Source organism: Squalius cephalus (assembly GCF_949319135.1).
Source record: "Squalius cephalus genome assembly, chromosome: 2".
Lineage (NCBI taxonomy): Eukaryota > Metazoa > Chordata > Actinopteri > Cypriniformes > Leuciscidae > Squalius > Squalius cephalus.
This window is the reverse complement of record NC_137123.1, coordinates 29,079,799-29,107,117: the sequence shown is the minus strand read 5'-3', so window position 1 is coordinate 29,107,117 and position 27,319 is coordinate 29,079,799. Positions and strand designations below refer to the sequence as shown.

At 35.7% G+C, this 27,319-nt stretch overlaps 3 protein-coding genes across 4 annotated transcripts in view; 2 read left to right on the top strand and 1 right to left on the bottom strand.

Annotated features, from left to right (window-relative positions):
• Positions 1-4,241: 4,241 nt before the first annotated feature.
• On the top strand, positions 4,242-12,139 carry tmem184c (transmembrane protein 184C). Its single transcript, XM_079851691.1, has 10 exons — positions 4,242-4,844; positions 6,345-6,475; positions 6,602-6,638; positions 6,943-7,148; positions 7,704-7,778; positions 8,462-8,555; positions 8,877-8,989; positions 9,312-9,411; positions 9,647-9,818; positions 11,798-12,139. Exons 1-10 carry the CDS (start codon positions 4,728-4,730, stop codon positions 12,091-12,093), a joined length of 1,341 nt encoding a protein of 446 aa, XP_079707817.1. The 5' UTR covers positions 4,242-4,727; the 3' UTR covers positions 12,094-12,139.
• Positions 12,140-13,819: 1,680 nt separating this feature from the next.
• Positions 13,820-26,439, bottom strand: prmt9 (protein arginine methyltransferase 9). 2 transcript variants are annotated; one of them, XM_079851653.1, is made up of 13 exons: positions 25,521-25,971; positions 24,850-25,052; positions 24,553-24,701; positions 23,659-23,895; positions 23,384-23,551; positions 22,566-22,668; positions 20,158-20,267; positions 19,586-19,778; positions 18,810-18,993; positions 16,443-17,133; positions 16,215-16,368; positions 15,040-15,162; positions 13,820-14,420 (listed from the first exon to the last, which is right to left on the bottom strand). In XM_079851653.1, exons 2-13 carry the CDS (start codon positions 25,045-25,047, stop codon positions 14,199-14,201), a joined length of 2,532 nt encoding a protein of 843 aa, XP_079707779.1. In that variant the 5' UTR covers positions 25,048-25,052; positions 25,521-25,971; the 3' UTR covers positions 13,820-14,198. The 2 variants fall into 2 exon arrangements, with proteins under 2 accessions (XP_079707779.1, XP_079707780.1); XM_079851654.1 differs by lacking the exon at positions 25,521-25,971 and adding an exon at positions 26,402-26,439 and having other exon boundaries at positions 14,027-14,420.
• arhgap10 (Rho GTPase activating protein 10) overlaps positions 25,948-27,319 on the top strand; it is a 76,646-nt gene continuing 75,274 nt past the window's right edge. The window contains exon 1 of the mRNA XM_079851678.1: positions 25,948-26,519. Coding sequence (XP_079707804.1) covers positions 26,366-26,519 — 154 coding nt within the window. The 5' untranslated portion in view covers positions 25,948-26,365. The remainder of the gene's footprint in view (positions 26,520-27,319) is intronic.

Sequence of the window (27,319 nt, the reverse complement as noted above, 5' to 3'; positions counted from 1 at the left end):
TAAACAATAATGCCCAAATGTCAGAATTATGATAGGAACTGACAAAAAAAATCCAATCAATGTCGCCCATGAATAATTTTTAGGCTCTCACAAATATAAGTGTCTAAACTTCAAAACAAAATGAGATATTTACAACAAATTTGACACACGTATGAGCACACTTTGAGGACACCTAATAGAAGTGGTGGAGATCAGGTAAGACATGGTGCTATAAATGTTAAAAAAAAAAAACTTTAAAAAAACATATTTTTCCTTAGTAAATTGCCTGTATTGGCTGTAGATGGTCTTTTCCATCTATGATCTAAGTGTATTTGTTTATTTCGATCACCATTAGCCACTACCTAGGCAGTGGCTACTCTTCCTGGGGTCCCAACAAGTAAAAAATACAAAACTACATTTAATAAACAATAATAAAAAGTCAAGTCAATGAAACATACTAACCCAACATTCATTCCAAATATCAAAATCAACTATTTACTATATAGGCTATTGTGCCATTAAATGTTCCATTAAATATTTTTTTAAAACTATTTTTTCTTGTTAAAAAATATGTAATATCAATGGTAAATCATTCCATAATTTCATTCCTCTATACATTACAGTCCGTTGTTTTGAGTGTTTTGCCTGGTGTTAAAATTATGACTAGTACTATACAAAAGTTGAGAGTACAGGACATTAGGAACTCTAGACACAGAAATAATTCTTATAAAACAAAGCAGAGAGACAATCCTTCACCAGTGCATTCTTATTATATTAGCCCTTCTATTACAGTTTCAAGTGAGTCATATCACTCTGTTCTGGACTAACTGTAATTTTCCAATTAGTTCAATTTTGTGTCTTTACTTGATGTACTTGACCACACCACTGGGCAAGAACCAAGAGCCAGTGTTGTGGTAAAAAGTTTACACATCTCTTAATAACTGACAAACCTCTTTGTCAAAAAAAAAAAGTTGCAATCAACTTTTGATGCAATTTGATGCAAACACAATGCTTTTGGTTTTTATCAAGTTTAGAATCAACTTATTATTCCGTACCAACTATGTGACCAATTGTATTTCCTCATCCAAAGCAGTAGACAACTGCTTAATTGATGTTGCAGGTAAATATAATGTTTTATCATCTGCATACACGGTCTATGCACACTTTAAAACAAGAGGAAGATCATTGGTCTTAAACAGCTTCCTTGAGGCACACCACATTGCAACTCTTTCTCATCTGAATAACTTCCATCATAAAATACACATTGTCGCAATAGTTAACTTTTAAACCAATGCACATTATGAGAGGTAAATTAGTAACATTTCAGTTTATCCAGCTATAATTTATGATCCAGTACATCAAAAGCTGAGCAAAAATCTAACAATACTGCTCCTAAGTTATTGTCATCAATCTGTGATCTCTCAATGTCCATGCTGAAAATTAGATAGCAAATTATTCTCCTTAAAGAATAATTTAATTTGCTCACAAACTATCATTTTCAATACTTTGCTAAGAACTGGTAGCAAACTTATTGGTCGACTATTATGACCATTAAAACCCAGTGCTGCATTTTTCTGTAGATGAATAACCTTTGCGTCTTTCCAAGCTAAAGGAAAAATCCCTTTTTCAATACTGATATTAAAGATGTGGCAAACTGGTTCTGCCAAACAACATTTCTTCTCTTAATTTATCAACTTTATTTGTGAAAAAATCATTAAAATAATTTCCAATTTCATATGGTTTAAAAATAGTTAAAAAAGAGTCGCCTGTATCAATAAAAGAAGGAATTTGACTTGATTTCTTATCCATTATTTCATTGAGTGTACTCCACATTTTTTTACAATCATATTTACATTCACATATTTTAATTTTGTAAAACATTCTTTTCTTTTTCCTTTTAATTTTAGTTACTTGATTTCTTCATTTGCAATAGATGTCCTAATCCTCCTTATTCCCAGTTCTGTTTGCTGTACCCTTTGCCACATCTCTCTCAAACATAATGTTTTTCAACTCATAAACAATCCATGGTGCCCTAACATTCTTCCATTTTTTCATAGCATGTTTGTCCACCAAATAATCTTTCAAATTCTGACAATGCATTATCAGGATGAACTTCCTTATAAACATCAATCCAACATACATTATTTACGTCTGTACAAAATGATTCTTGACTGAATCTCTTATACGATCTTTTATAAATTACTTTTGGTTTCCTACGCTTTCTAAGTCTTTACATGCTTGCTAAATAAAACATAATATCTTTTTACGCATGTGCTTAAAGGCCTTAAACCGCTTGAATGCCGATAAATGCTGCTTGCAGCTTTAATTTTGTTTTGATATAGCCTGGGAAGAGCTCTTTAACTTCACAAATGGCATAAACAAAACAATTAGGCCTATAAAACTTTTAAGATGTTGTGCTGTTTTAAAGTGCTGTGTATATTAGTAACACTTATACTTGCATATGCTTCCTGATAAGATCAAATAAAACAGTTGTTTAGCTATGTCCACTATAAGAAAAAGTCAAACTCTGGAGTTCTGTGCTGTAAAAAAAATTATATGATCAATAAGTTATGACAACATATGTTTTTACATTGCTTTAACTCACCAAAATAAGTTAAGCACTTTTTATGCTTTTCTTTCTATATTTTTCAAGTTATACAATATTCAGCTCATTTTTAAAAGTCAGTTTAATGTAATTTAAGTTGAAATGGCTTAAACATCCAAGTTGATTAAAGCAGCAACTTTTTTATTTTATTTTTAAGTTGTTGTTTTTTTTCCAACCAGTTAAAAAATGTACTTTCGTGCTGATACGGCATTTGTCGTAATTGGATTAGCTGCAGGGGGGGAAATAAATAAATCTTTTTTTCACACACCCCAGGAATCTTAATTAGAAACAGTAATTTGACGACTGTTCTGTTGTTCAGGAAAACAAACTAAAACATGTGGCGCAATCTTCCTGCTAAAAAAGAAAACAGACTTAGAGACTTGGCTTGTTTTTTGTTCAGGAACACTTTAAACAAGAGATGAAAATGGATTACTGGGATACTCGTTCACGGAAAGTGTTGCCACACACTGCCATCTAGTGAGACACCCAAGTCTGACAAATTTCACCTTTGTTTCACACTGCACTTTCACTTGTTCTTGGTGTGATTGTGAGGTCATTTTTGTTTAAATCCCCTTCAGTGAGACTATTCTATTAATCTTTGCTTTTCTCTCCTAAGAACAATTTTAAGTAAAATTCAATAGCATGTAAAATTCAATAAACTTAAAGTGACAGTTCATCAATTTTGTCATCATTTACTCACCATCATGATGGTCTCATAAGATGTTCTTTCTTCCATGTAACACCAAAGGAGATATTAGCAGGATGTTGGCAATACATTGAAGTCCAGGCTGTCAGTCTTGAAAAAGGACAACAGCAACAACAAAAATCTGAAAAGTAATCCAAAGACAAGGTAACAGAGGAGTTCCATAATGCACACAATATACAATATTATACACAAAATAATCAGTCTCTGAGAAAAATTATAAAGGAATTACAGATTTAAAAAAAAACACTGAGGAAAAAGTATTATTTCATGTCTGGTAAATACATTGTTTTGCAATCACACATAGAATGACAGAAATGGTATCATCTGAACTGGCAAGTTATTTAATTTTATATATGGCATCACATGCTTTTCAGCTATTTATTAAATATACTAGAAATGTCTGATCATGAGGTCTGTCACATACTTTCTAATGTACTTTAGCTTTGCCCACAAAATGGGCCCTCATTGTCTGTTTTGTTTAGTTGTTAGCCAAAAGTTTGTTTATATTTTTTTTCTGTTTCCCATTGTATTTGTAGTTTTAAATTAAAGTTTATCATTTTTAATTAAAATGTGTAATGAATGAGGGCACTGTGGGCAGGTTGGGGGTGGCATACAAACTATTTTGCTAATGACCACAGTAGATTAAAAAATTCAAAATGCCCGTGTTTGAAATCGGCAGTAGCCTACAACTCACCTCGGTAGTGGGGGAAGTTGTGACAACGTTTTTTTAATTGTTATTATTTTACACAAATTATGGATAATTATATTTCTAAACCACTTGCTTTTTTAGCAGACAGATATAAGCCCCTTTCTGAAAAACGACACTGAATCAGACGTCGAAACAAAATGCTTTACAACTCTCACCGGTCGCCTCGTTTGTTAAGCAGCCGTTCTCCCATCCGAGTGGTGGCGCCAAGTATTAAAAATGCCTCGTTAAACAAGCGAAGAACCAGCCTGCAGTGACGACAACATCAACAGGAAGGTCCGACCAGCAGCTTTGTTTATGAACTTGTCACACGGTCACTTCTTTTTTTTTGTTTTTTAGTCTGTTAACGTATATATGTCTTAAATGACATGATTTGAAGTCTGTAAACTTATATATTTTTTATGACATGACTTCAGCAAAAAGAGAATTAAATATGATTGCGCGCTGACTTAACAACGGACGCGATCGCGAGCGGCTCTTGAAACTAAGCAGTGACTGTAATGTATGTGTGGGAGCGGCGGGAAGCATCGGGAGGAATCAGCTGATTATTTGACTCGCTGAACACATGATTCGTCTAGATCTCTGTAGTGTCTATTCCAGTCATATGCATTCTAAACCAAACCACAGCAGTAGAACTGCCAGTAAACTCAGTTTGTATCTGTAACGTTACATGTCTCTGTGTCAAACTCCATTGGAGTGTAATGTAAAAGAGGTTAGTGTCCGTTGGAAAGATGCCGTGCACATGCGGGAACTGGAGGAGGTGGATTCGGCCTCTCGTGGTGCTGCTGTACATTCTGCTCCTTCTGGTTGTCCTTCCTCTCTGTATATGGGAACTTCAAAAATCAGGGGTCAGAAGTCTTTTTATAACTACACACATTAAACATTTAGCAGCTGATAGTCAAGAATGTGCCTATAATTCTGTTGTGAAGAAACTTCACATAACCATTGAGTCTAATTTGACCTACACTAATAAATAATTCATTTGGACTCTATTATGGTATAAGAGGTCTAAAGAACTTGTAAGTTTGATTTTATCTGGTCCCAAAGTGTTTTGTTATAGAAAAATGCATGTTTCTACATTACAATTTAAGTAATCTGTTATCAGTGGTGACTGTGTCAAAGTAATGTCCATATGTCAAGTTGTGATCATAATGATTACAATCTATAGGCAATTTGGCAGTGGTGCATGCCATGTTGATTTAGAGTTGCTGTCATCTGAAGTCCTCGCAGGGTTTGCCGTCATCTCTTCAATGGTGTTTGCTCATCTGATTATATTTTTAACTAAAACTATTACAAATTATTTCTGTTCATATAAATTAAGATGAAATAAAATGAATGTTGCATGAAAACCTATGCTAAAAAAAATAAACAAAATAAGTAAATGTTGTCTTGCCAACTAACGGAACTAAAATATAAGTGTGAGTTGAAATGCTAAAATTATTAAAACTACGGCCTAGTTTCACAAACGGTTTAGATTAAGCCAGGCCTTAGTTCAATTTGGACATTTAAGTAGCTTTTATAAACATAAAAAACAAAAAAAAAACCTTACTGGTGTGCATCATGAGACAAAACAATGGCACTGACATATTTTAAGATATGTCGGTGCAAGTTATGTTCAGTTAAAACAGCTCAAACATGCATTTTAGTCTGAGACTAGACTTAAAGGGATAGTTCACCCAAAAATGAAAATTCTATCATTGTTTACTCACCCTCAAGTTGTTCCAAACCTGTATGAGTTTCTTTGTTCTGCTGAACACAAAGGAAGATATTTGGAAGAATGTTTGTAATCAAACAGATATCGGTCCCCTTTGACTTCCATAGTAGGAAAACAATATACTATGGAAGTCAAAGGGGACCGAGATCTGTTTGGTTACAAACATTCTTCCAAATATCTTCCTTTGTGTTCAGCAGAACAAAGAAACTCATACAGGTTTGGAATAACTTGAGGGTGAGTAAATGATGACAGAATTTTCATTTTTGGGTGAACTATCCCTTTAAGCCTTGTCATTGAAATGACAAAGGGGTAAAACTGAGATAGAAAAATAAGTTAAAGCCAGAAATACTAGAAATAGAAATATTAAAAAAGCTGATAAAAATGACAAAAATGCATAACAAAATTACTAAAATTTAAACTCAAATTATAAATGAAATTTTGATAATAAAAGCTAGTTAATAATATAAATAATGTATTTATATATAAATAGTACTAAACTATATATATATATATATATATAATATATATATATATATATATATATGTATGTATGTATATACATTTTTTAAGGTTTGATCATTTTGACAATGTCTGGTTTTCACAGTGGCTGTATTTTTTCTTTGTAATCACGTAGGCTAGTATTCAAAATAAGGCATGGTTCATCGCTGGGTTATTCGTGTTCATGACTATACCCATCTCACTGTGGGGGATACTGCAGCATCTAGTACACTACACCCAACCTGAGCTACAAAAACCCATTATAAGGTATTGATGTATAGATAATATTACTTTGCAACTAGTTTAATTTATGCAGTAGCCTACTGTGTAGGACATTATCTTCTGTGCGATTGTTCTTTCTCTTTCTCACTTATTATTTTTTTCCTTTTTTAGAATATTATGGATGGTTCCTATTTACAGCCTGGACAGTGTGAGTATCATGTGATCACCTTGATGCCAAAATGTTGGTATTTGAATCGCAAATGGCTTCTTTGATGTTTGCTATCCACCTAGATTGCCGTTTGAATACTGGCCTTTTTTCTGTTTGACATTGAGTTAATGTGAGGCCTGATGGTGCAGATGCTCATGACTTAGATTACTTAAAGAGTTGGAACAGAAACTAATTTAAACAAACTCATGTGCATCTAATCTTTTTTGAGCAGCAGGATATTTGTCTGTGTTCCATATGTGGAATCCCTTTATTCTAATGTCATTGGTTTCCTCTGTTTTCACAGTGGATTGCGTTGAAGTATCCCAGCATTGCCATCTATGTAGACACATGTAGAGAGTGCTATGAGGCCTATGTTATCTACAACTTCATGATCTTCCTTCTCAACTATCTGGGGAACCAGTATCCGAGTCTGGTGCTGATGCTGGAGGTGCAGGAGCAACAAAAACATCTCCCTCCTCTTTGCTGCTGCCCACCGTGGCCCATGGGAGAGTGAGTGTTTGCATAAACACAGTGATGATAAAAGAGTGGGGTAACTTGAGGCGGGATGTGGTATTTAATGCATATCTGTTAATATTACTAAAGGAGAAAGTCAAGATGTTAGCCGAGGCTCTTATGTTGAGGGCCTCCATTACCTGTTTACCATCTTCTCCTTTGGAGTTTTCTTCAAAGTGCAGGATGGGAAATGAAAGTTTAGATATCGCAGAAAGGGATTTTTCTAAATTGCTTGCAGATTGAAGACTTTCTTGTGGTTGTTGGCTGCCTTTAGCTATTGCCGCTGACAGCAGCAACTTTTAAATTCACGTTAGGCAGTGGTGGAAATGTGTGAAGAGTTTGTTGATTTAAACCAGTGAGTTTTTTAAACTGAAAAAATATGTTTGTGTAGTGCTTCAGAGGACAGTGAAGCTCTGTTGTGTGCCTGGTAACCTAACTTGAAGTGTTTTATGCACATTTATTTTTGTATACCTTACCAATACGTTTTAAAATGTTCTTCTATTTTTATATTAAGAACAGAACATTTACCTAACTCATTTTTTCTCTTAACAGAGTGCTTTTGTTGAGATGCAAACTGGGAGTTCTGCAGTACACAGTTGTGAGACCTGTCACCACAGTCATTGCTTTGTAAGTGTTACTTTATTAGGTTTTACACCACAAAGAGACACAATATATGCACTATAGTTCACAAGTTTGGAGTCATTTTTTAAAAAAAATGTTTTTGAAAGAAGTCTGTTATGCTCATTAAATCTGCATTTATTTGATAAAAAGAGAATTGATTATATGTAATGGCAAAGCTGAATTTTCAGCAGCCAATGTCAGAAATTCATTATAATATGCTCATTTAGTGCCCAAGTACCATTTCTTATTAGTATCAATGTTGAAAAAGGAAACTGAGACATTTGTATCCCCATGATGTTTGATGAATGGAAAGTTTAAAAGAACAGTATTTATTTAAAATATAAATATTTCATAAATGTCTTTACTGTCACTTTTTATCAATTGAATGCATCCTTTCTGAATAAAAGTATCAATTTCTTTTTTGACCCCAAACATTGGAACGGTAGTGTTATTTCTGTTAGTGACAGTTGAACAACAAACCCTTTTGGTCGACATTAATGGTTCCATATGTTTCTGTGCTCTGATACTTTTACACACAAAACTCTATCTAGTTTCCTGGTACTAAACTTACACCCTCTTATAGACTATATTTTTTTTAATGTACTCTTAAATTGAGCATGTAACAGTTCAAAATAAAGCTTTAGCTGTTAGTCAGTAATTTCAATGTCATTTCTGTCCTACCAAATTAGGATTTGCCAGCTTTGTGGTGTCTACGATGAAGGCAACTTCAGTTCAAAAAATGCCTGGACATATCTGGTTATTGTCAACAATCTCTCTCAGCTCGTAAGTACTTTCCCCTGAATATTATGCAAGACTGTCACGTGAGCTTGAATGAGTCTACAGTTACACCCAGGAGCCAAACAGCAGTAAAATGAAGATACAATGTAACTAAAGCCTTATTTACAGAGACATTGTATTGATTTTTTTTAATCAACAGTAAAACAAAACAGACAGCCTCTCATTTGTGTTCATGCAGCTCATACATATTAAAAGCTTAAGGAACTTGAAGCAACAACAGTGAATAATTATTGATAGTTGAAGTTAAACAGTAACCTGAAAACCTAATGGTATTGTGCTAATGGTGCTCTTGTTTTCTCTCTACAGTTTGCCATGTACTGTCTTGTGCTGTTTTACAAGGCTCTGAGAGAAGAGCTGAGTCCCATAAAACCTGTGGGCAAATTCCTCTGTGTCAAGCTGGTGGTTTTTGTGTCATTCTGGTAAACTGTTCTCTACATATCGCACATACCAATTCTGATCTACTTGCAGTGACGACTTTTATAATCATGCTTAGATCCTTTGTTATTATTCAGTGTAGTTTTCTAGAACTTTTCTAGGATACATTATATAGCAACTACCATCTCTGCACAACTAGTCATGCCATGGGTCATGGCAGTTAATGGTCATTACTGGCAGAATTATAATAAACATGTATTGGTGAATCTCATGAAGCCAATATAAAATATAATTTATGATGGATGGATATTTATTTTATGTCACCATGTAATGTTTTATTTAATTGAGTTGTTTTATCTGTCTTAGGCAAGCTGTGGTCATTGCGCTTTTAGTGAAGGTTGGTGTGATCTCAGAATCTCACACCTGGGAGTGGAAAAGTGTGGAGGCTGTAGCCACTGGATTGCAGGTGTGATACTTTGGTCTGAGCACTAAACTACTATTTTTGTAACAATACTTGGGACTGTAAATGGGACTTACCACTGGAAATCAGCTAGTGAGACGCCGGTTTAAAATATTTATAGAAATTGTCTTTGACTGGCTTATCATTTACCATTGCTGCTGCAGTGCCATTAATGAACTTCTGGTTGCATGAGTGGAAGTAACCTTCAAGATTAAGAGTCTGTGATTCTTTGTTCTCATAGGACTTCATCATCTGTTTGGAAATGTTTTTGGCAGCCATTGCCCATCACTTCAGCTTCACTTACAAACCCTACATTCAGGAAGCAGAGGAAGGTTCCTGCTTTGATTCCTTCCTGGCCATGTGGGATATCTCAGACATACGGGCTGACATCTCAGAACAAGTGCGCAATGTCGGTGAGTCACTACACAGTCTTTTCTTATTAGTGTGGAATGGTCAGAGGGTCTTGAAGCCTTTTTTGGTAAAAAAAAAGATTTTTACAAACTGCTTCATCTATCTATCTATCTATCTGTCTGTCTGTCTGTCTGTCTGTCTGTCTGTCTGTCTGTCTCTGTCTGTCTGTCTGTCTGTCTCTGTCTGTCTGTCTGTCTCTGTCTGTCTGTCTGTCCGTCCTGTCTCTATCTATCTATCTATCTGTCTGTCTGTCTGTCTGTCTGTCTGTCTGTCTCTGTCTGTCTGTCTGTCTGTCTGTCTGTCTGTCCGTCCTGTCTCTATCTATCTATCTATCTATCTGTCTGTCTGTCTGTCTGTCTGTCTGTCTGTCTGTCTCTGTCTGTCTGTCTGTCTGTCTGTCTGTCTGTCCGTCCTGTCTCTATCTATCTATCTGTCTGTCTGTCTGTCTGTCTGTCTGTCTGTCTGTCTGTCTGTCTGTCTATCTATCTATCTATCTATCTGTCTGTCTGTCTGTCTGTCTGTCTGTCTGTCTGTCTGTCTGTCTGTCTGTCTGTCTGTCTGTCTGTCTATCTATCTATCTATCTATCTATCTATCTATCTATCTATCTATCTGTCTGTCTGTCTGTCTGTCTGTCTGTCTGTCTGTCTGTCTGTCTGTCTGTCTGTCCGTCCTGTATCTATCTATCTATCTATCTATCTGTCTGTCTGTCTGTCTGTCTGTCTGTCTATCTATCTATCTATCTATCTATCTATCTATCTATCTATCTATCTATCTATCTGTCTGTCTGTCTGTCTGTCTGTCTGTCTGTCTGTCTATCTGTCTATCTATCTATCTATCTATCTATCTATCTATCTATCTATCTGTCTGTCTGTCCTTCTGAAAAAACTTGAGCTTTCTTCCTAACTATCTCAGGGGAACTCAAAACATTTGCAAGAGAACGCAAATGCATCGGCATATAATTTCCTGGAGCTCTGTATTGCACAGCCAGGAATAATACTACGTTATTACCTTTAATTGGTATGGTCCAAGTTTCTGAACACAGAATAGGCATTGTTGTCAGTGTTATTTTAGTGTTTTGACCGATTGCTGTAGCTGTCTTGGTTCAAGAGGCAACATGGAGGACATTTGAACTGATGATTTCCTCATTACCACTAGTTATAGCATGAAATATTCTACAAAAATTGTTGGCTTTTTGATGAATGCTTTGTTCTTCTTCTGTAAGTCACTGTGGATAAAAGCGTCTGCTAAATGCATAAATGTAAATGAAATATACAGGGTGGGCCATTTATATGGATACACCGTAATAACATGGGAATGGTTGGTGATATTAAAGTCCTGTTTGTGGCACATTAGTATATGTGATGGTCACCACCCATCTTGAGGAGTTTGCCCCCTCACATATACTAATGTGCCACAAACAGGACTTTAATATCACCAACCATTCCCATGTTATTACGGTGTATCCATATAAATGGCCCACCCTGTACTTCAGCATCAGAAGGAATGTTGAAAGAAACAGTACAACTTCCTGAAATGCATTATGTCTCATATAATCGCTCAGTCAGTCAATAAAGCAGCTTGTAAATGATAACATGTAACATGTAACGTGTAACAATAACATTTACCTCAGGAAAGCTATTCAATGTCCATATCTCCTTAGTTAGTTTGATTTTATTTGAGTGTTGATATATATCTGAAAATAAATAGCAATTGAATTTATTAGTTTTGGACTTGTTAATTTTAACCTAGGTATAATATAAAGGGTTCCCTGAATAGTTTACAGCAGATTTTTTTCCTTAAGAAAAATTTACATGTACTGTTCCTGATACATACTGTATATACAAACTAGTCGATATCAAATGAAATCAAAAGCTTGAGAATCTGAATCAGAATCGAATCGTTTTGTGAAACCTGTGTCAATACCTAGCCCTATTAAAAGAGTTATGCATCATATGTATGTGCTTTGTTTTATTAATTCAGGGAGAACTGTCATGGGTCGACCAAGGAAAACATATTTTGGTGAAGAGGTTTGCCAGGATGAGAACACAGGACTGCTGTCAGCTGGAGCTCAGGATCCAGTTGAATCGTCTTCCACCCCTCCATCCCCCAAGGGCCGTTACCAGGGCATGGGTCACACTGTAACCCCTCACTCCATCTCTGCTCCTGCAAACCTTGGCTGCGTTCCATGGGAAGGAGATGTGGATGACATCCCGCCAACTGTGATATCTGGCGATTGTACAGAGCAACAGTGTTCAGACTATCCGGAGATTACTTAGCATCAGCTACCAACGCTTTTATATTTAAAGCACAGCAATCAATCTAGCTACCGTTAACTCTGGTAACTACTGGATACCTGTGGCTAATATTTGTTCAGAGAGGCTCGGTGAAGCTTTGGTAGCAAGAACGTAAAGGACTTGGGCAGCGTTGGTCCGCTGTTTTTATCTCCGTTTTGCATTTATTTTGCTGGAAACATGACCATATTATAAACTGACCTTAAAGTCAAGCACAGTAATTCCCCAATACCAGTTTTCAAATGTAATAATCAGTTAACGGTTCTTTTAAGACAGCTTTATGAATGTTTACTCTAAGAAACACTATGCATTGATAATGCTACTTCACAATTTCGTTGACGTTCTCCTGGATTTTGTTAGCAAGTCATTTTTACACCTTTTTTATCATTAGTGTTACTTTCACTAAATAATTTTATGTTAATGCAAATACTGTTACCTTTTTTTTTTTTTTTTGAGGAGCAGCACCTTGATCATGGAAAGTAATATGAAATTGCCAGGATGCCGTTAAGATTTGGAACACGGATGTTTCAGAATATATGCATGCGTTAAAGCAACTACAGTTTTGACTGTACATCGGCTTTTAAGCACAAATTACTGAAACACTCATATCTTTGCTCAGTTCGCTTCAGAGATTAGCAATTTTTCTTGGACTTGCCTTCTAAACAGCTTCATGCAATTGCATCAAAACATAAATGCAGATGTCATTTTTCTTTATTTTGTCAGAAATTAGTAATTAGAAACAAAAATATATACATTTTATTTTTGGTTGTTTTAATGGCTAGACAAAGACTATTGTTTAAAACCTTACTTTGAAAAGTATTGAAAATGTTGTATATTGACTTTTTAAGTTCACCTCGGGGAATGATGCAATGTTTAAATATCAGCCAAAGCTGTCTTATTGCTAGTAAAGGGACAGTTTGACCAAAAATGAAAATTCTGTCAAAATGTACTTTCTCTCATGTCACTTTCTTTCATCATTGAATTCTTTCACAATTGAAAATGTTTTTTTAATGAAACATGAGAAACAAACCTAATTTTTTCCTCGCGTCAAGCACATGCATTTGAGCTTGTTTACCATATTTGATGTGCTCTATGTATCAGTGTTTATGTGAATAAAAGTCTAAATTAAATCTGCTAATAATATAAAGCTATGGTGTCTCTTCAGAAGACTTCATATGGATTATGTTGACAATGACAAGAAAGAAAAGTTTCTTTAAAAATATAGTCACTTGTGTTTTGAAGATGAACAAAGGTTTTAAGGGTTTGGAATGACATGGGGGTGAGTAATTGATGACAGAATTTTCATTTTAGGGGGAATCTTCCCTTTAAGAAATCGTCTTTTTCTTTGTTAATATTGGGTGTCAGTAGTGTGTTAGTACACAAAATTAGCTGCACATGCGCTATAAATGTCAGATATAGCATAACAGCACAGGCAGATCGTTTAATCATTACAGATGTGGACCTGTGGGAAATCCCATTTAATTGTTTTTATGAACTGTCATGTGTCTCTCTGTTTCATTCAGAGAGATGCGTATTCTGCAATGGTTTGTACTGCTGTTGCATTGCCTTATCTAACAGTGGTTGTCACAAATAATTAAACTTCACATGGAAATGTGTATTGAGTATTTCTGCTTAAATCCCAATTCAAAATACTTCACCCAGAAATTGTCATTTACTAACTCTGATGTAATTCCAAACCTGTGTGACTTACTTTCTTCTGCGAAAGAAGATATTTTGAAGAATATTGGTAACCAAATAGTTTTGGTTTCCACCTATTTCAAGAAAGAAAGAAAAAAACGCTGAGACATTTCTCAAAATATCTTTTGTTTCACAAAAATAAGAAAACTATTAAATAATTTTCATTTTTGGGTGAACTTTCCTTTTAAACATACCTACAAGAATCATCAAGCCACACAGTCATGGTGAAATTATTTTAATGTAAAATGTGTTCTGTTTTGTTTACCATACAGCAATTAAATAATTGCCCATTAGCAGCAGGTTTTGGAGTTATGTTAAACTATATATTGGTACAGAGTCCCTCCCATCATGGGTCACTGGTCACTGCCTTCCTGATGACATCATCAGCCCCCCTATTCCTGTTTAACAGCTGTAATGGATATGCTGCTCTTGTGGAGCCGGATGCTGAGGCGGACCCACTCTCCTCTGCTGACCGCCAGTGGTTGCTGGAGGACCACCGCCGCCTGCTTCCAGTGAGAGTCCTCACTGAAGGTGCTGACGCTCTGCTCAGAGTCCAGATGGATCTGGTACCAGAAGGGAATGGCAGTCACCTTTCCTGAGGTGCTGACCTGCACCTAACAAATGCAAAAGAATAAAAAAGCACCTTAATAGGAAGTTATGGGACCTAGGGGGACTCAAAATGACTTACAATTAGATAAACAGTTTTTTGAGTTTTAAAGTAAGCTAAAACAACCAAGTATCAATATATTTCTTGTTTTAATTCAACAACTGTTTGTTTCCTCTGAAGACACAGGGTTCGCTTGGCCCCCCTACTTTTTCTAGACTTGGAAAAGTCACATAAATTAATTTGAAAAAAAAAATGAAAATGCCTTAGGAAATTTTATAATTACAATTTTTTTTTTTTTTTTTTTTAAGCTCGGCCAAGCTCTAGATATTTTATCTGGTATAAATTGTGAGTAAAAATCATTTTTTTAAGATCTTTATCCATAAATCACAATGATGAGAAATGCTAATTAATTTATAGTATTTATAAATATACTGAATTATTATTATTATTATAAAAATTTTTTTTTTTCAGTTTTCATTTTAGTTTAGTTTAAAATGTTAGTTTTAGTAATTTTAGAACATCCAATATTTCGTATTTTATTTTATTTTATTTCAATTAATACAAATTATTTCAGTTAAAAATAACAACACCTCAATAGAGGGAACCCAAAAGAACCCAAAACTCACTTTGACTTCTTTGTCGGTGTAATTGGCAGTGTTGTTCATGAGGTCTAGTGCGAAGAGTTCTACTGGTTCACTAAGATGTGTACATTCAAGGGTAGACAGGTCCAAAAACATATGAACAGGTACCTGAGGGAGAAAACGCACATTAGAGACATTTTATCAAATTTACAGAAACCACATCATGTACGTTATTGAATTTCTCTCAGTGCTGAATTATCAGAACACCCCAGTTCATACACAGCTTTAATACAATAGGGCATGAAATGGAAAATGTGATCTTTGATAAGCTAATAATCTTTCATATCTCAATAATTTTACGACATAAACATGACATTGATTGGACAATATTCCATAAATCAGCTTTACAATAAACCACATAGCAGGGCTGTTTCTGGTCATTTTGGTGCCAAAGGTGGGAAATTTAACATGCACACTGTGATTCAATTCAATAAAACCTAAAAAAAAACAAAAAAAAAAAAACAGCAAAGACCCCATTTTGGCATCTGCACTAGAATGTGCCCTTGAGTTTGCAGGTCAAAGTCGAGTAAACTGAATGCAAACATTACACAATTGGGAGCAGTCATGGCCAAATGGTATTTTTGAAAGAAGACTCTTATGTTTACCAAGGCTGCATTTATTTGACACGAAAAACAAATTAATATAATTGTGAAAAATAATTGTAAAAATTAAAAAAAAAAAATTTGTAAACAACAATTGTGAAATATTTGTAGTTTAAAATAATGATTCTATTTGAATATAATTTTAAAATGTAATGCATTCCTGTGATGACTGAATATGAAATAATTAATAAAATATTATGATTGATAATTAATGACTCTTATGCTCTGATGCTTATGTCATGCACTTCAAATTCTGCACAAAGACAAGATGTTATGATGGAGATGGGCAAAGCCAGCATTTCCATTTCCCCTCTCCTTTAAGTTTTAAATAAAGCATTTGAAAATTACTATGGAAACCTTTATATATATATATATATATACTTGGTTTGTAAATTAGATTTGTATAATAAATCAGATTTGGTTGCAGTGTAAACAAAGTCTGCATTACATTGAATGTCAAAATACCAGAGAACATTTCAGAGCAAATATGGGACCTCATACACAAAGTCAAGAGATGAATAGTGAGCACAGTATTCACAGAGCTATTAAAGAACATACTGTGAATTGATTGATGAACGGAGCGATGTTGAACCCAAGAGTCGGCTCTGTTCCCTGAACGGCGCTTTCCAGAAGCAGCGTGTCTGACTCAACAAGCATACCGTGGATCACAATGCGCTCTGGAAAAATCTGTCCACCGTCCTCCAACAAGCACCTGAAATGTTTACAAGAAGAACTGTAAGCCAACCTAAAGAAAATAACAAACCATAGTATGTTTTACACTCTTACCTAGCTAACGTTGCTTTCTCCAACAGTTTCTGTCTAATAAGGCCGCAAGTCTCTATGCAGTCTAGTATGATGGCGCTCCAGAGCTTCTCGATGGATGGCCGCTGAAGAACTGCAGAATCGTCCTCTACGTGACTCAACCAGAACTCTAGTGCACTTTCAAGCACACCATTTTCTTTGGCCAGCAGTCTCAGCATAGTCTGGTGATGTTCCTTCTCAACTGAGCTGTAGGCTTGAACCAATCTAGAGCTGTTTTGTTTATCTTCACTTGAATCGGAGTCTAACTGGGCTGCCATCAAAGAGAGCACAGAAAAGCCCTCAGAGACATCAAGCACATAGATTGGGTCAAGCTCTGTGTCTGACTCCTGTGACCTCCTAGCCGACTTCAGAGAAACTAAAAGTTTGCTCATGGCCTTCTGGAAGCTGTTATGATACGCCGTGTTATTGAGGAGGGCGATCTCTGAGGACTCCAGCATAAAAGCGCAAGAAGGTTTCTCCTGGGTGGTTTGAAGGCCAGCCAGAGCACTGCACAGCTCTGACTCAGGGTTTGCATTGAGGATTTTGGAAGGTCCTTTAGTTGCATTGTCCATTTGAAATGTGTGTCCGTCTCTTACGATAGCAATGCAGCACAGCCTCAGATAAGAGTCCTTACAGGAAACTTCCACCAGTATTTCATCCCCACATTTCACAGTGTCTGAGGGACGACATGAATTGATTTATTTAACGCCATACCACCATAAAAGGCTATATTCATGAAAAACTAAAGAATTTTCAAATTTACAATACTCATAATGAGGGACAACATGAATTAAAGTCCATTCATTAGGTGTGTTCGACTTGAAGTGGCGCTGCACAGACCGATCGCTGTATGACATCAAAGTACAGTGAGAGTGATTCGGTCTGCTCTCTAATCGCTCTCACAGTACTTTGATGTCATACATCGATTGGTCTGTGCAGCGCCACTTCAAGTCGAACACACCTATTATTCACGAGTTCACACGTACAAATAAGTCAGATAGAATAAATGCGTATTTGGCGTGCTGTCCGAGGAGAGGGCTCCGGGCTCGGTATTTGGCCCGAACCCAGAGTACTCCCCCCGTATTCCTGGCTGTGAAAGAACAAGCCAAGAGCGAGGAGTCGGGGTGGTGGAGGGAGGCTGAAAACTGTCAAGGAATGTTAGGTGAGTTGACAGAGTGAATATATATATGCTTCCTCTCATGCTGATAGGGTAAACGTTGATTGGATTGATTATTTGAACGTGGTCCTCCCGAACTTTGTTTATGAAACATCATTTATTCAAAAAAGCTATTAACATTAGAACTGGCTGTAGATAAACCTTTAATCTTCTTCACTAAATAGGACTAAACACTACCTCGTGGTTTCATAGAAAAGGGTTAAGTTAGTACCAGACTAAAACAGATCTTTGAGCTGTTTTAACTGAAAGCAACTTGCACTAACATATCTTAAAATATGTCAGTACCACTCTTTTGTCTTAATATGCACACCAGTAATGTTGTTTTTTTTTTTTTTTTGCTAAGACATGCTTATAAAAGCTACTTAAATGTCATAATTGAACTAAGGCCTAATCCTGGCTTAATCTAAACCCTGTTTGTGAAACCAGGCCTTGATCTTATGCAAATATCATACGCAAATAAACAGCTATGTATTAGTTTCAACCTCATGTGATCCATATTGAACACAAACAAATGTGTGCTGGATGAAATCATCAGTTCCGGGAATAAGGGGAATGCTGTTTTTTTACAGAAGAAATATTAATTTATTTTTTTCCAAATCAGTTATTGTGGCATCATCCATTTCAAATAACCCACAATTGCGTACAAGTGGATAGTTGGTCAAATGGTCTTTTCCTGTCTAAATGGGCAGTTGTTTTGAGAAATGAGCTCATGTAATCTAAAAAAAAAAGAAGATAAAAATAAACTAAAGAGGGTCTATACTGAAGGGTAAATTGCTGCTAATGTGCAGTTAGTGAGACTACTTCCTGTTCTTGTAGAACATCTGTCATTAATGCATCAAGAAATTCATTAAAGCGACTAGTTCTAGAGCAGTGGTTTTCAACCTTCTTCACTCCAAGCCCACCCATTGTCCACAATAACATTCGATACAGCCTAGATTAAAATAAATAACTAAAATAATTAAAATGAGAATAATTACATTTCAGGATGCCAGACGTTTTAAGAGCTAAATGTTCTTCAAGGTTCAAGGTTTAACCAATAATTATATATATATATATATATTCATTCAAGAATTCTGAATATTCATTATAAAAAGGCTTCAAAACCACTGCTCTAGAGTCATGGTCCTCTTTACAATATTCTCTATATTTTTCAATTTATAGGCAGCCGTTCTTACTGAATGGAGTCTGCACTGGATAGATGGCCTGCTCCCAGCATGTGTCTTCCTGTGGGCCAGTGGACAGGTGGTTGTCCTGGTCCAGATGTAGCTGAAACCATACTGCCAGAGCATCAAGAATGCCCTCCCGAGTCACACACAGCCGCATCTGCATCACCTCTCTGGAGCAAAGACCCTCCAGCTCCTGCAACACAGAGAATGCTCATGTCACTTTAGGTATTTCAGTAGTGCCGTTTCTCTACCATTTGCCTAATGGTCACAGCATGTCTCTGTTGCACTATAGGTAAGATTTGTTGCGTTAAATGTTAATGTTAAATGTTTTATGAAATGTTAAATGTTTTTGAAACAAGTCACCCAAGCTGCATTTATTTGATAAAAAAATACAGTAATAACAGTTTAAAAGAGTACAATTTAAAATAATTGTTTTCTATGTGAATATGTTTTAAAGTGTAATTTATTCCTGTGATGGTAAAGCTGAATTTTCAGCATCATTACTCCAGTCTTCAGTGTCACATGATCCTTCAAAATCATTCTAATATGCCGATTTGCTGCCCAAGAAACTATACAGTATGTTCAAAATAACAGCATTTATTTTAATTTATTTTAATTATTTGTTACTGTCACTTTTGATCAGTTTAATGCATCCTTGCAGAATAAAAGTATTAATTTCTTAGAACAACATTGTGACCTGAGATTTGTTTTATTATCAAACAAATTTTTTAGTTCAACACCCTACTGCTAAATACATGGCTCTGTATGTTGACTGAGTTCAATACCTGCACATTATTGAAGTCTATGTCCAGAGCTGTGAAAGGCTGTGTGAGCTGAGTGTATCCTCCACGCAGGCGGCTCAGTCTTTCAGTGGTGTAGGGCTCTGTGCTGTCCTCAGTATCAGCAAAACAGCTAACAGGACTATAGATCTGTCCTACAACAGACAGATCCAAGCCTCCCAATGAAGACACACACAGCCTGCAGAGGGTTGAGTGGATTATTAAGATGTGCAATGCTTTTAGTAATTCAGTCACTGAATGTTCATTGTATTCTTTCTAAGATCATACTCTCTAGAGCAGGGGTGTCAAAGTTCCTGGAGGGCCACTGTCCTGCAGAGTTTAGCTCCAACCAGCTCCAAAAACACCTGCCTGGAAGTTTCTAGTAATTCTGAAGACCTCGATTAGCTGATCAGGTGTGCTTAATTAGGGTTGGAGCTAAACTCTGACACCCCTGCTCTAGAGCCTGCTTCTTTGATGACAGTGTTTATATTTTACCTTTAACGGTTTAAAAAGAAATGTATTATAAACTTACACATTTACAATGTGTCATTTACGCATGAGCAGCTTTAGTCACTCACCTGTGGTGTCTCCGGATCTCATGGCACTGCACAGCGACTCCAAACACAGTTGCGCCGGCAGGTATTACCCGGCCCGTTTGCGAGGGACTGGACAAGGGTTCTCGAAAGTTCTGTTGAGATGATTTAATTATTAGTTGGAATGAGTTGAAAATTATGAATCACTAATGTTTTACTTTTAAATTCAAAGTGTATGAATTTATGGCCCAATTCTCACTATGAACTAGTTGCTTATTAGCATGCATATTACTAGGATATTGTAATAGGATATAGTAATATATATATATATAGGCTGTTTATTAGTACTTATAAAGAACATATTAATGCCTTATTCTGCATGACTATATTCTACATCCCTTAATCCTACCCAATACATAAACTTAACTACCTTAATAACTATTAATAACCAGTAATTAGGGGTTTATTGAGGCAAAGGTCATAGTTAATAGTGAGAATTGAACCGTATAAAAGTGTGACCATATAAATTTGAAACAAAATGTAATATTAACAGCATGTATCAATTCATACATGTTTGAATCCGCCACGAAAAACAAAAAAACGTAATTGCGATTATTTCTCTCACCATTCTGACTTTTTTTTAATCTTGCAACTGCGTTTTTACATTTCACGATTCTGAGAATTTTCTAATAATTGCGTAATATAAACTCACAATTTTTACTTTTTTTCAGAATTGCTTAAAGGGGTGGTTGATTATGATTTCACTTTTCTAACTTTAGTTAGTGTGTAATGTTGCTGTTTGAGCATAAACAACATCTGCAAAGTGACGACACTCAAAGTTCAAAGCAAAGGGAGATATTTGCTTTTAAAGAAATTGCTTTTTTAAGGACTACAACAAACGGCTGGTAGGGACTACACAACATTCCTCCCGGGTTAGTGACATCACCAACCCTAGAATTTACATAAACCCACCCCCGGGAAAGCGATTTATAGATTATCATGACAGAATATGCTAATCAATGACTAGAAGATAACTACACGCTACATAAATTCATCAACTAACCATTCAGAAATGTCCCGTTGCTTCTACATGTTGTCACTTCTTCTTGAGTCTCTCCATCATTGTCTGACTCCGGTTTGAACATAAAAGGCTAAAAGTTTTAGAAATTTTTTGAAAGGACACAAGCTGTTGTAGCTCCGCCCCCTATGCTGTGAGCAGCAGCTCATTTGCATTTAAAGGGACAGACACAAAAACGGTGCGGTTTTGCTCACCCTCAAAAAGTTTAAAGTCCGCGTCAACCGGAAGTTGCAAACGACTTTTCTCCAGTGTTGTGACGTATTTCCCAGTGAAAAGGAATATTGAACAGAGGGCAGGGTTTTACTCTAGCGCTCCTCCTCTCCATCTCTGCTCATAACAGACTAACGGTTTGAGGGGAGTGGTTAAGCGTTTCCCAACCCAAGCCGTCAAACCTACATCATCAGAGAAGGAACGCCATTCCAGACCGGAAGTAACAGACGGAAGTATCAGACCGGAAGTTTCAGACTTTGATTAAAGATTACGACGGCAAACAATTTATTTCTGTGTATTAACTTGCACGGATTAATTTTTCACCACAAGACTAGTAATATGCGCTAACAAAGTAAACAGGGTCAATTTTGATTTCAGTTAGACTTTAACATGCTATATAAAAATATCTGTGGGGTATTTTGAGCTAAAACTTCACATACACACTAGGGGACATCAGAGACTTATTTTACATCTTGTGTAAAAGGCATTATACCACCCCTTTAATATAAACAGTAAACACTTAATTCTCTGGGTCAGTATTTTTTCCTCAGAACTGAGAAAAGAATTGCAAGGAAAAAGCTGTGATGCTTAATATTCTTAATTGCGAGTTAAAATCTTGCAATTCTGACTTTATTTCTCACAATTGCGGGTTTATATCTCACAATTCTGAGAAAAAAAGTCAGAATTGAGAGATGCTTCCATAATCAATTTTTGGATCAGTGGAAGAGCTAATTTAAAAAAAAATCCTTAATGTTGAGCTCTGTTATGGTACCATGTTGATTTTAAAACAGATTCACAAGCATGTTAAAACACATGCATGTATCTCGGGTAGTCACTAGGTGTCCCTGTTGACTAAATCTCTGATAATGATACTGAAAAAGCTTAACATATTTAAAGTAAGGATTTAGAAGAAATAATCTAGTTCTAGGACAGCAAAGTATGATTTTTGCCAAGATTGCCATTAAGACAAACAGAGACAAAAATCTCTTAGTCACTGACCACGGCCGGATAAACATTGGATCAGACAGGATAAAGTAATTTGTATAAAAGGATTACACTATAATCAGAGTTTAGTTTGAGGCATCATGTGACCCCACTGTAGGTTTCCTGATCAGAACAATCAATACTGCATTCATATAGTGAAATCACTAAGAAAATGACTTACAGGCGGAGGTAACAGTAGGTGCTTCCACGCATGGATCAGACTCTCAATGATGCCCTCACCAAACAGCCCTGCATCTACTGTCTCTGTTACAACCAGAGACACTCTAATGAAAGGAATATAATACAGGTCAACACACTCTTGTTATCTTCAATGGGTACCATAGTGAGCTGTTTATATGATTGAAAAGTTTAATTAAAAACAAAAATGCAATGCATTCTGCAGCTAAAAACATTTATGGATTTTTATTTTTACTTTAAATTCAAATAAGTCAGTCAGAATTTGCTTTTCGTCAATGCAATATTTTACACATAATACATGAGATTTTTAGTATTTAATTTACAATTTAGTAAAAGTTACAAGTTTATTTTTTTCACATTAAATTGTAAAAACATTATTTTCATCAAACAATCCTGAAAATTAATGACATCTAATAAAAATATTTTCAACAATGAAACTGAGAAGAAATGTTTCTTGAGCAGCAAATCAGCATTTTAGTATGATTTCTGAAGGATCATGTGACACTGAAGACTGAAGTAATGATGCTGAAAATTCAGCTTTGCCACAACAGGAATAGATTACATTTTAAAATTCATTAAAACAGAAAGCAGATATTTTAAATTGTAAAAATATTTCACAATATTACCATTTTACTGTATTTTTGATCAAATAAATGTAGCCTTAGTGAGCATAAGAGGCTTCTTTCAAAAACGTTAAAAAATCCGACTGGTGGGATTTATGTTATAAACACAGATTGTTATTTTTCCATCTTAAACCCATGTCAATACATATCTGGTTAACTGTATAAAGAGATTATGTACCTATTTGGAATGTCTTTTGGAATTTCCATGTCCAGAGACTTCAGGTGAACAATCTTGATGCTATCTGCCATCCCATTGGCTGAGAGCACCTCGCATGCCAGCTCGTACATTGTCTTTGACAGCTCACAGGCATAGACCTCAGCAGCGCCTGCCATCTTTGCACACATTCTAACATACCAACCGAACAGCGTCAAACCACACTCACCACTGTATATCAGTTGTAGCAGACGTCTGTTAAATAACAATGTTATGTAATAGTTTCTAAAAAATCTTACCCAAGGATGCCGGTGCCAGTTCCGATGTCCAGAACCGAGCTGCATCCTCCTTCAACAGCTTTCTTAATAGCCAACTGGTACTTGTGGTTCCGCCCATGGTCGTTGAGCATTAAGAAGTGCCAACGTTCCACCAACCAGTTTGCAACACGGTAAAAGTTCTCCTTCGCCTCTGGGAAGTCTGGTCGGAGTTTAAGGGCTTTGTAAAAATGCCCAGCAGCCTCATCCCGAAATCCCATTCTGAAACAAAAGAAACCAATCCAACAATTGACTATGTTTGATTGATTATGTTTGTTATATATTATATATATATATATATATATAAATTCCAAATAAATTAACCAAGTTTCTATTTCTATAAACTAAATTAAATTTATATTAATAAGAAATTAAATTTTCTAATTAAAATGTACATTTTCCTATTTATAAAAAAAGTATCTCGGTTACCAAAAATATTTAGCGGAACAACTGTTTTCAACATTTATAATAAAAATATTTCTAGAGCACCAAATCAGCATATTAGAATTAAGTTACACTTTATTTTAAGGTGACGTAGTTACATTGCACTTACTCAAGTAAGTACTGAGTAATATTAATCAACTACATGTACTTACTATACAGTTTGGGTTTGGTTTAGGGTTAATTACTTGTAATTATGCAGAATTTACTGTCAAATAATTTTTGACAGTAAATTATGCATTTTTCATCAAATAAATGCAGTCTTGGTAAGAACAAGAGTCCTCTTTCTAAAGTGTTCAAATATGTTACCAACCCTATATTTTAGAATGGTAGTGTATGCATTATACATGTATAAATAAGACATGATTACATAATCTTGAAGAGATAAATGTGACTTTTCTTAGTTCACAAAGACCACTAAATAAATAAATAAATAACCTGAAGAGATGCTCTCCCATACTATTCACTATAACCTCATCCACTGGAAACAATTCCATAGCTTGTTCATAGCAATCAAAGAGGTCCTGGATGCGTCCAAGAGAGTCCAGCTCATCAGCCCATTTAAAGAGAGTGAATCTGAAGGACTCCTGTAAATAAAATAAATAAATAAATAAAAACATTTACAGATTTTGCAAAAGAGGTTCTGAAGCCTGAATAACTTTATCATTCCACCATACATTGCTGCAGTAATCAGACATGAAAACATGGAATAATAATAATAAAAATCAAGCTTACATTTGCAAAGTCTCTTAGAGCTGGGGCAAGGTTTAGAGCCAAAAGATAGTGAACAAAAGCAGTGCCATAGTCCTGACTGAACAGACACTGCTGAGCACTTTCCAGTGATCTAGACACCAGCTCATTTCTCGCAGCATCTTCTCTCTGAGTTTGTCTATGACGCCTCGTCCTCTTTGGTCTTGTAGTGGCATTAGGCATCTTTTCTGTGAATGACAGAGCTAATTATATATCACTTGCTAAAGTTGAAAAACCACCATTGTCAAATATAAATATGCAAATGCTTTAGTGTAAAATGTAACACATCTGTGTTTGAGCATATATTTTTACCCATGAAATGATGATATAATAATCAAAATGACTAATTATTAAAATGTATTAATTATTCACATTTAATAAGACAATCAGACAAATCTGTTCATTCCAAAAATCTGTAGATTCAGCAGATGTAGCAAATTGTGATGTGGTTACAACAGAAAAGATTTTCATAAATCAGAATAACAACATTGAATATAATTCCCCCCCCCACCGAAATAAGAAACCAGAATTATTGCATTTTACAATTTAAAATGCAGATTTCAAGAATTCATTTAACTTTTTTTTTTTTACAGCATTATTTGTCACGTTCAAAATTTGGATTGAAAAGGTAAAGGCTGATTTATGATTATGTTTACCTTCTTCAGGCTTGCTAGTTGAGATCACGGGGCTGTATATTTATCAATGTCTCTGCGACCCCAGCCTATCGCTGTAATTAAACCCCCAAACTGCGCTCAAAACATATTTTTATCTTGCTTTATCTCTAGACGAAAGCTAATACTACTGAAAATCTTCTCCTGTACTGCAGGTCCGTTCAGTACAACCAGGCGGACGGAAACAACATCCGCTATTTTCGAGTTCCACATAAGATTTACTGACTCTGACCAGCCCATGAGTATTATCGTATTAATAGTTAATTTTTTGAGAAGCCCAAAATTTGATACTTATGCTGAACGATGTATACACCTGGAACAGATGTCAATTTCTACAATAATATTGCCCGCGTCCCAATATTCTCCAAAATATCTCAGTTTTCCAGAGAGCCAAGCGTGATGACGTGCAGTCAAAAAAAAAAGAAAAAAAAGCCCTGAGTCCTACACGCGGCGGGAGGAGCTCGACTGTCATTCACGCACCAAAAACCTGACTGGACATTATTACCTTTATTTCAACAGATATCCGTGTAGCGTATGACTGTTTTATCTTATCTTGCGGGAGTTTAATCCTGGGACTTACTTAATACACCCAGGAACAAGTTTACTTGTGCGACTTGGAAAGAGTTGTATTACCAAGAGAAGTCCCGACGCGCTTGGTCTTGCTAAAATATACGAGGACGCGTTGGTAGATCCTTTTTTTACTAACGTTACAGCTTTGCGTTCATTTATAATTTTGTTTATTCGTTTGACCAGTTTTTATTCATTCGCTGGTCGCTTTCTAACGGGATTTAAACGCTAGCTAGTCAGTAAACTAGCTGAATCCAGTAAAAATGGGTTTACACCCGTTGGAGTTCAGTGAGTGTTACCTGGACAGTCCTGCTTTCAGAGACAAAATCAAAGCTCATGAAGCAGAGCTGGACAAAACCGGCAGATTTATCAAAGAGCTATATAAAGATGGAAAGAATCTCATCAATGCCACAAAACGTAAGTGTCAAGTCATTTTATCTCTAAAACTTGTTAGTGTGTTCAGTCAACATGTGGTCCAGTCCATGTAACGTGAATACAATAGGTAATATATTATTAACTCAAATCAGGCAGGCAGGATTTTTTTTTTTTTTTTTTTTTTTTTTTTTTTTTTTTTTTTCTGTCAAGGTCACTCCTATGTCATTTCTATTTCCACGAATGCGCGATACCTGGCTAGAATAGTTTTGCTGGTCTGGAGAGTAACAATGGTTCATTTGGTGAAATGAGCTTGCGTGGCATAAGATTTGCTGACCTTATCCAGTTTTCTTGAGGTATGATTTACTTGAACTATGTGCAGATCATCAGGTGTCCTAAAAGTCTGCTTTTTGATCTGTTTACATAGTTAAATGGCCACATTACTGAGTTAGTTTCCAGTTACATCAGCAGTTTTGCATCTTCATCTGTAGTTTATCACCTCTTGTCATGTGACCCTCCACGTGTAAGGCCTATTGTAAACATTTTATGTCTCTTCCCATTTATGCACTCATTTTTCTAGAGTTTAGGACTGGACAGAACAAATTGGCTAAAAATAAAGCTTGCGTATTGCGCCTTGGACGTCCAGGCCTTTTTTGGACTTGTTTGAATTATTAGGATCTGCAGTGTCTGGCTAGACTTATCTTTAAAATGAGTATTTGTTCTGCTGATATCAGTACATTTTTGTACAAATGAAAAAGAAAGGCTAAAGTTTTTAGGTGCTTGACCGTTTTATGCTGAAGCAAATATTGTCTGAATGTTTCTTTAAGATTATTGTGGTGTGTTCC

What these genes read in the sequence shown, in the direction of transcription:
- tmem184c (XM_079851691.1), top strand. Translation starts at nt 4,728, where the DNA reads ATGCCGTGCACATGCGGGAACTGGAGGAGGTGGATTCGGCCTCTCGTG. An exon ending in CTATTTACAGCCTGGACAGT is followed by an intron (nt 6,639 to 6,942) that starts GTGAGTATCATG and finishes CTGTTTTCACAG; the next exon opens with TGGATTGCGTTGAAGTATCC. An exon ending in TCAACAATCTCTCTCAGCTC is followed by an intron (nt 8,556 to 8,876) that starts GTAAGTACTTTC and finishes TTCTCTCTACAG; the next exon opens with TTTGCCATGTACTGTCTTGT.
- prmt9 (XM_079851654.1), bottom strand. Translation starts at nt 25,047, where the DNA reads ATGCCTAATGCCACTACAAGACCAAAGAGGACGAGGCGTCATAGACAA. An exon ending in ATGGGAGAGCATCTCTTCAG is followed by an intron (nt 23,896 to 24,552) that starts GTTATTTATTTA and finishes CTTTTGTTTCAG; the next exon opens with AATGGGATTTCGGGATGAGG. An exon ending in CCAAAAGACATTCCAAATAG is followed by an intron (nt 22,669 to 23,383) that starts GTACATAATCTC and finishes TCCTTTCATTAG; the next exon opens with AGTGTCTCTGGTTGTAACAG.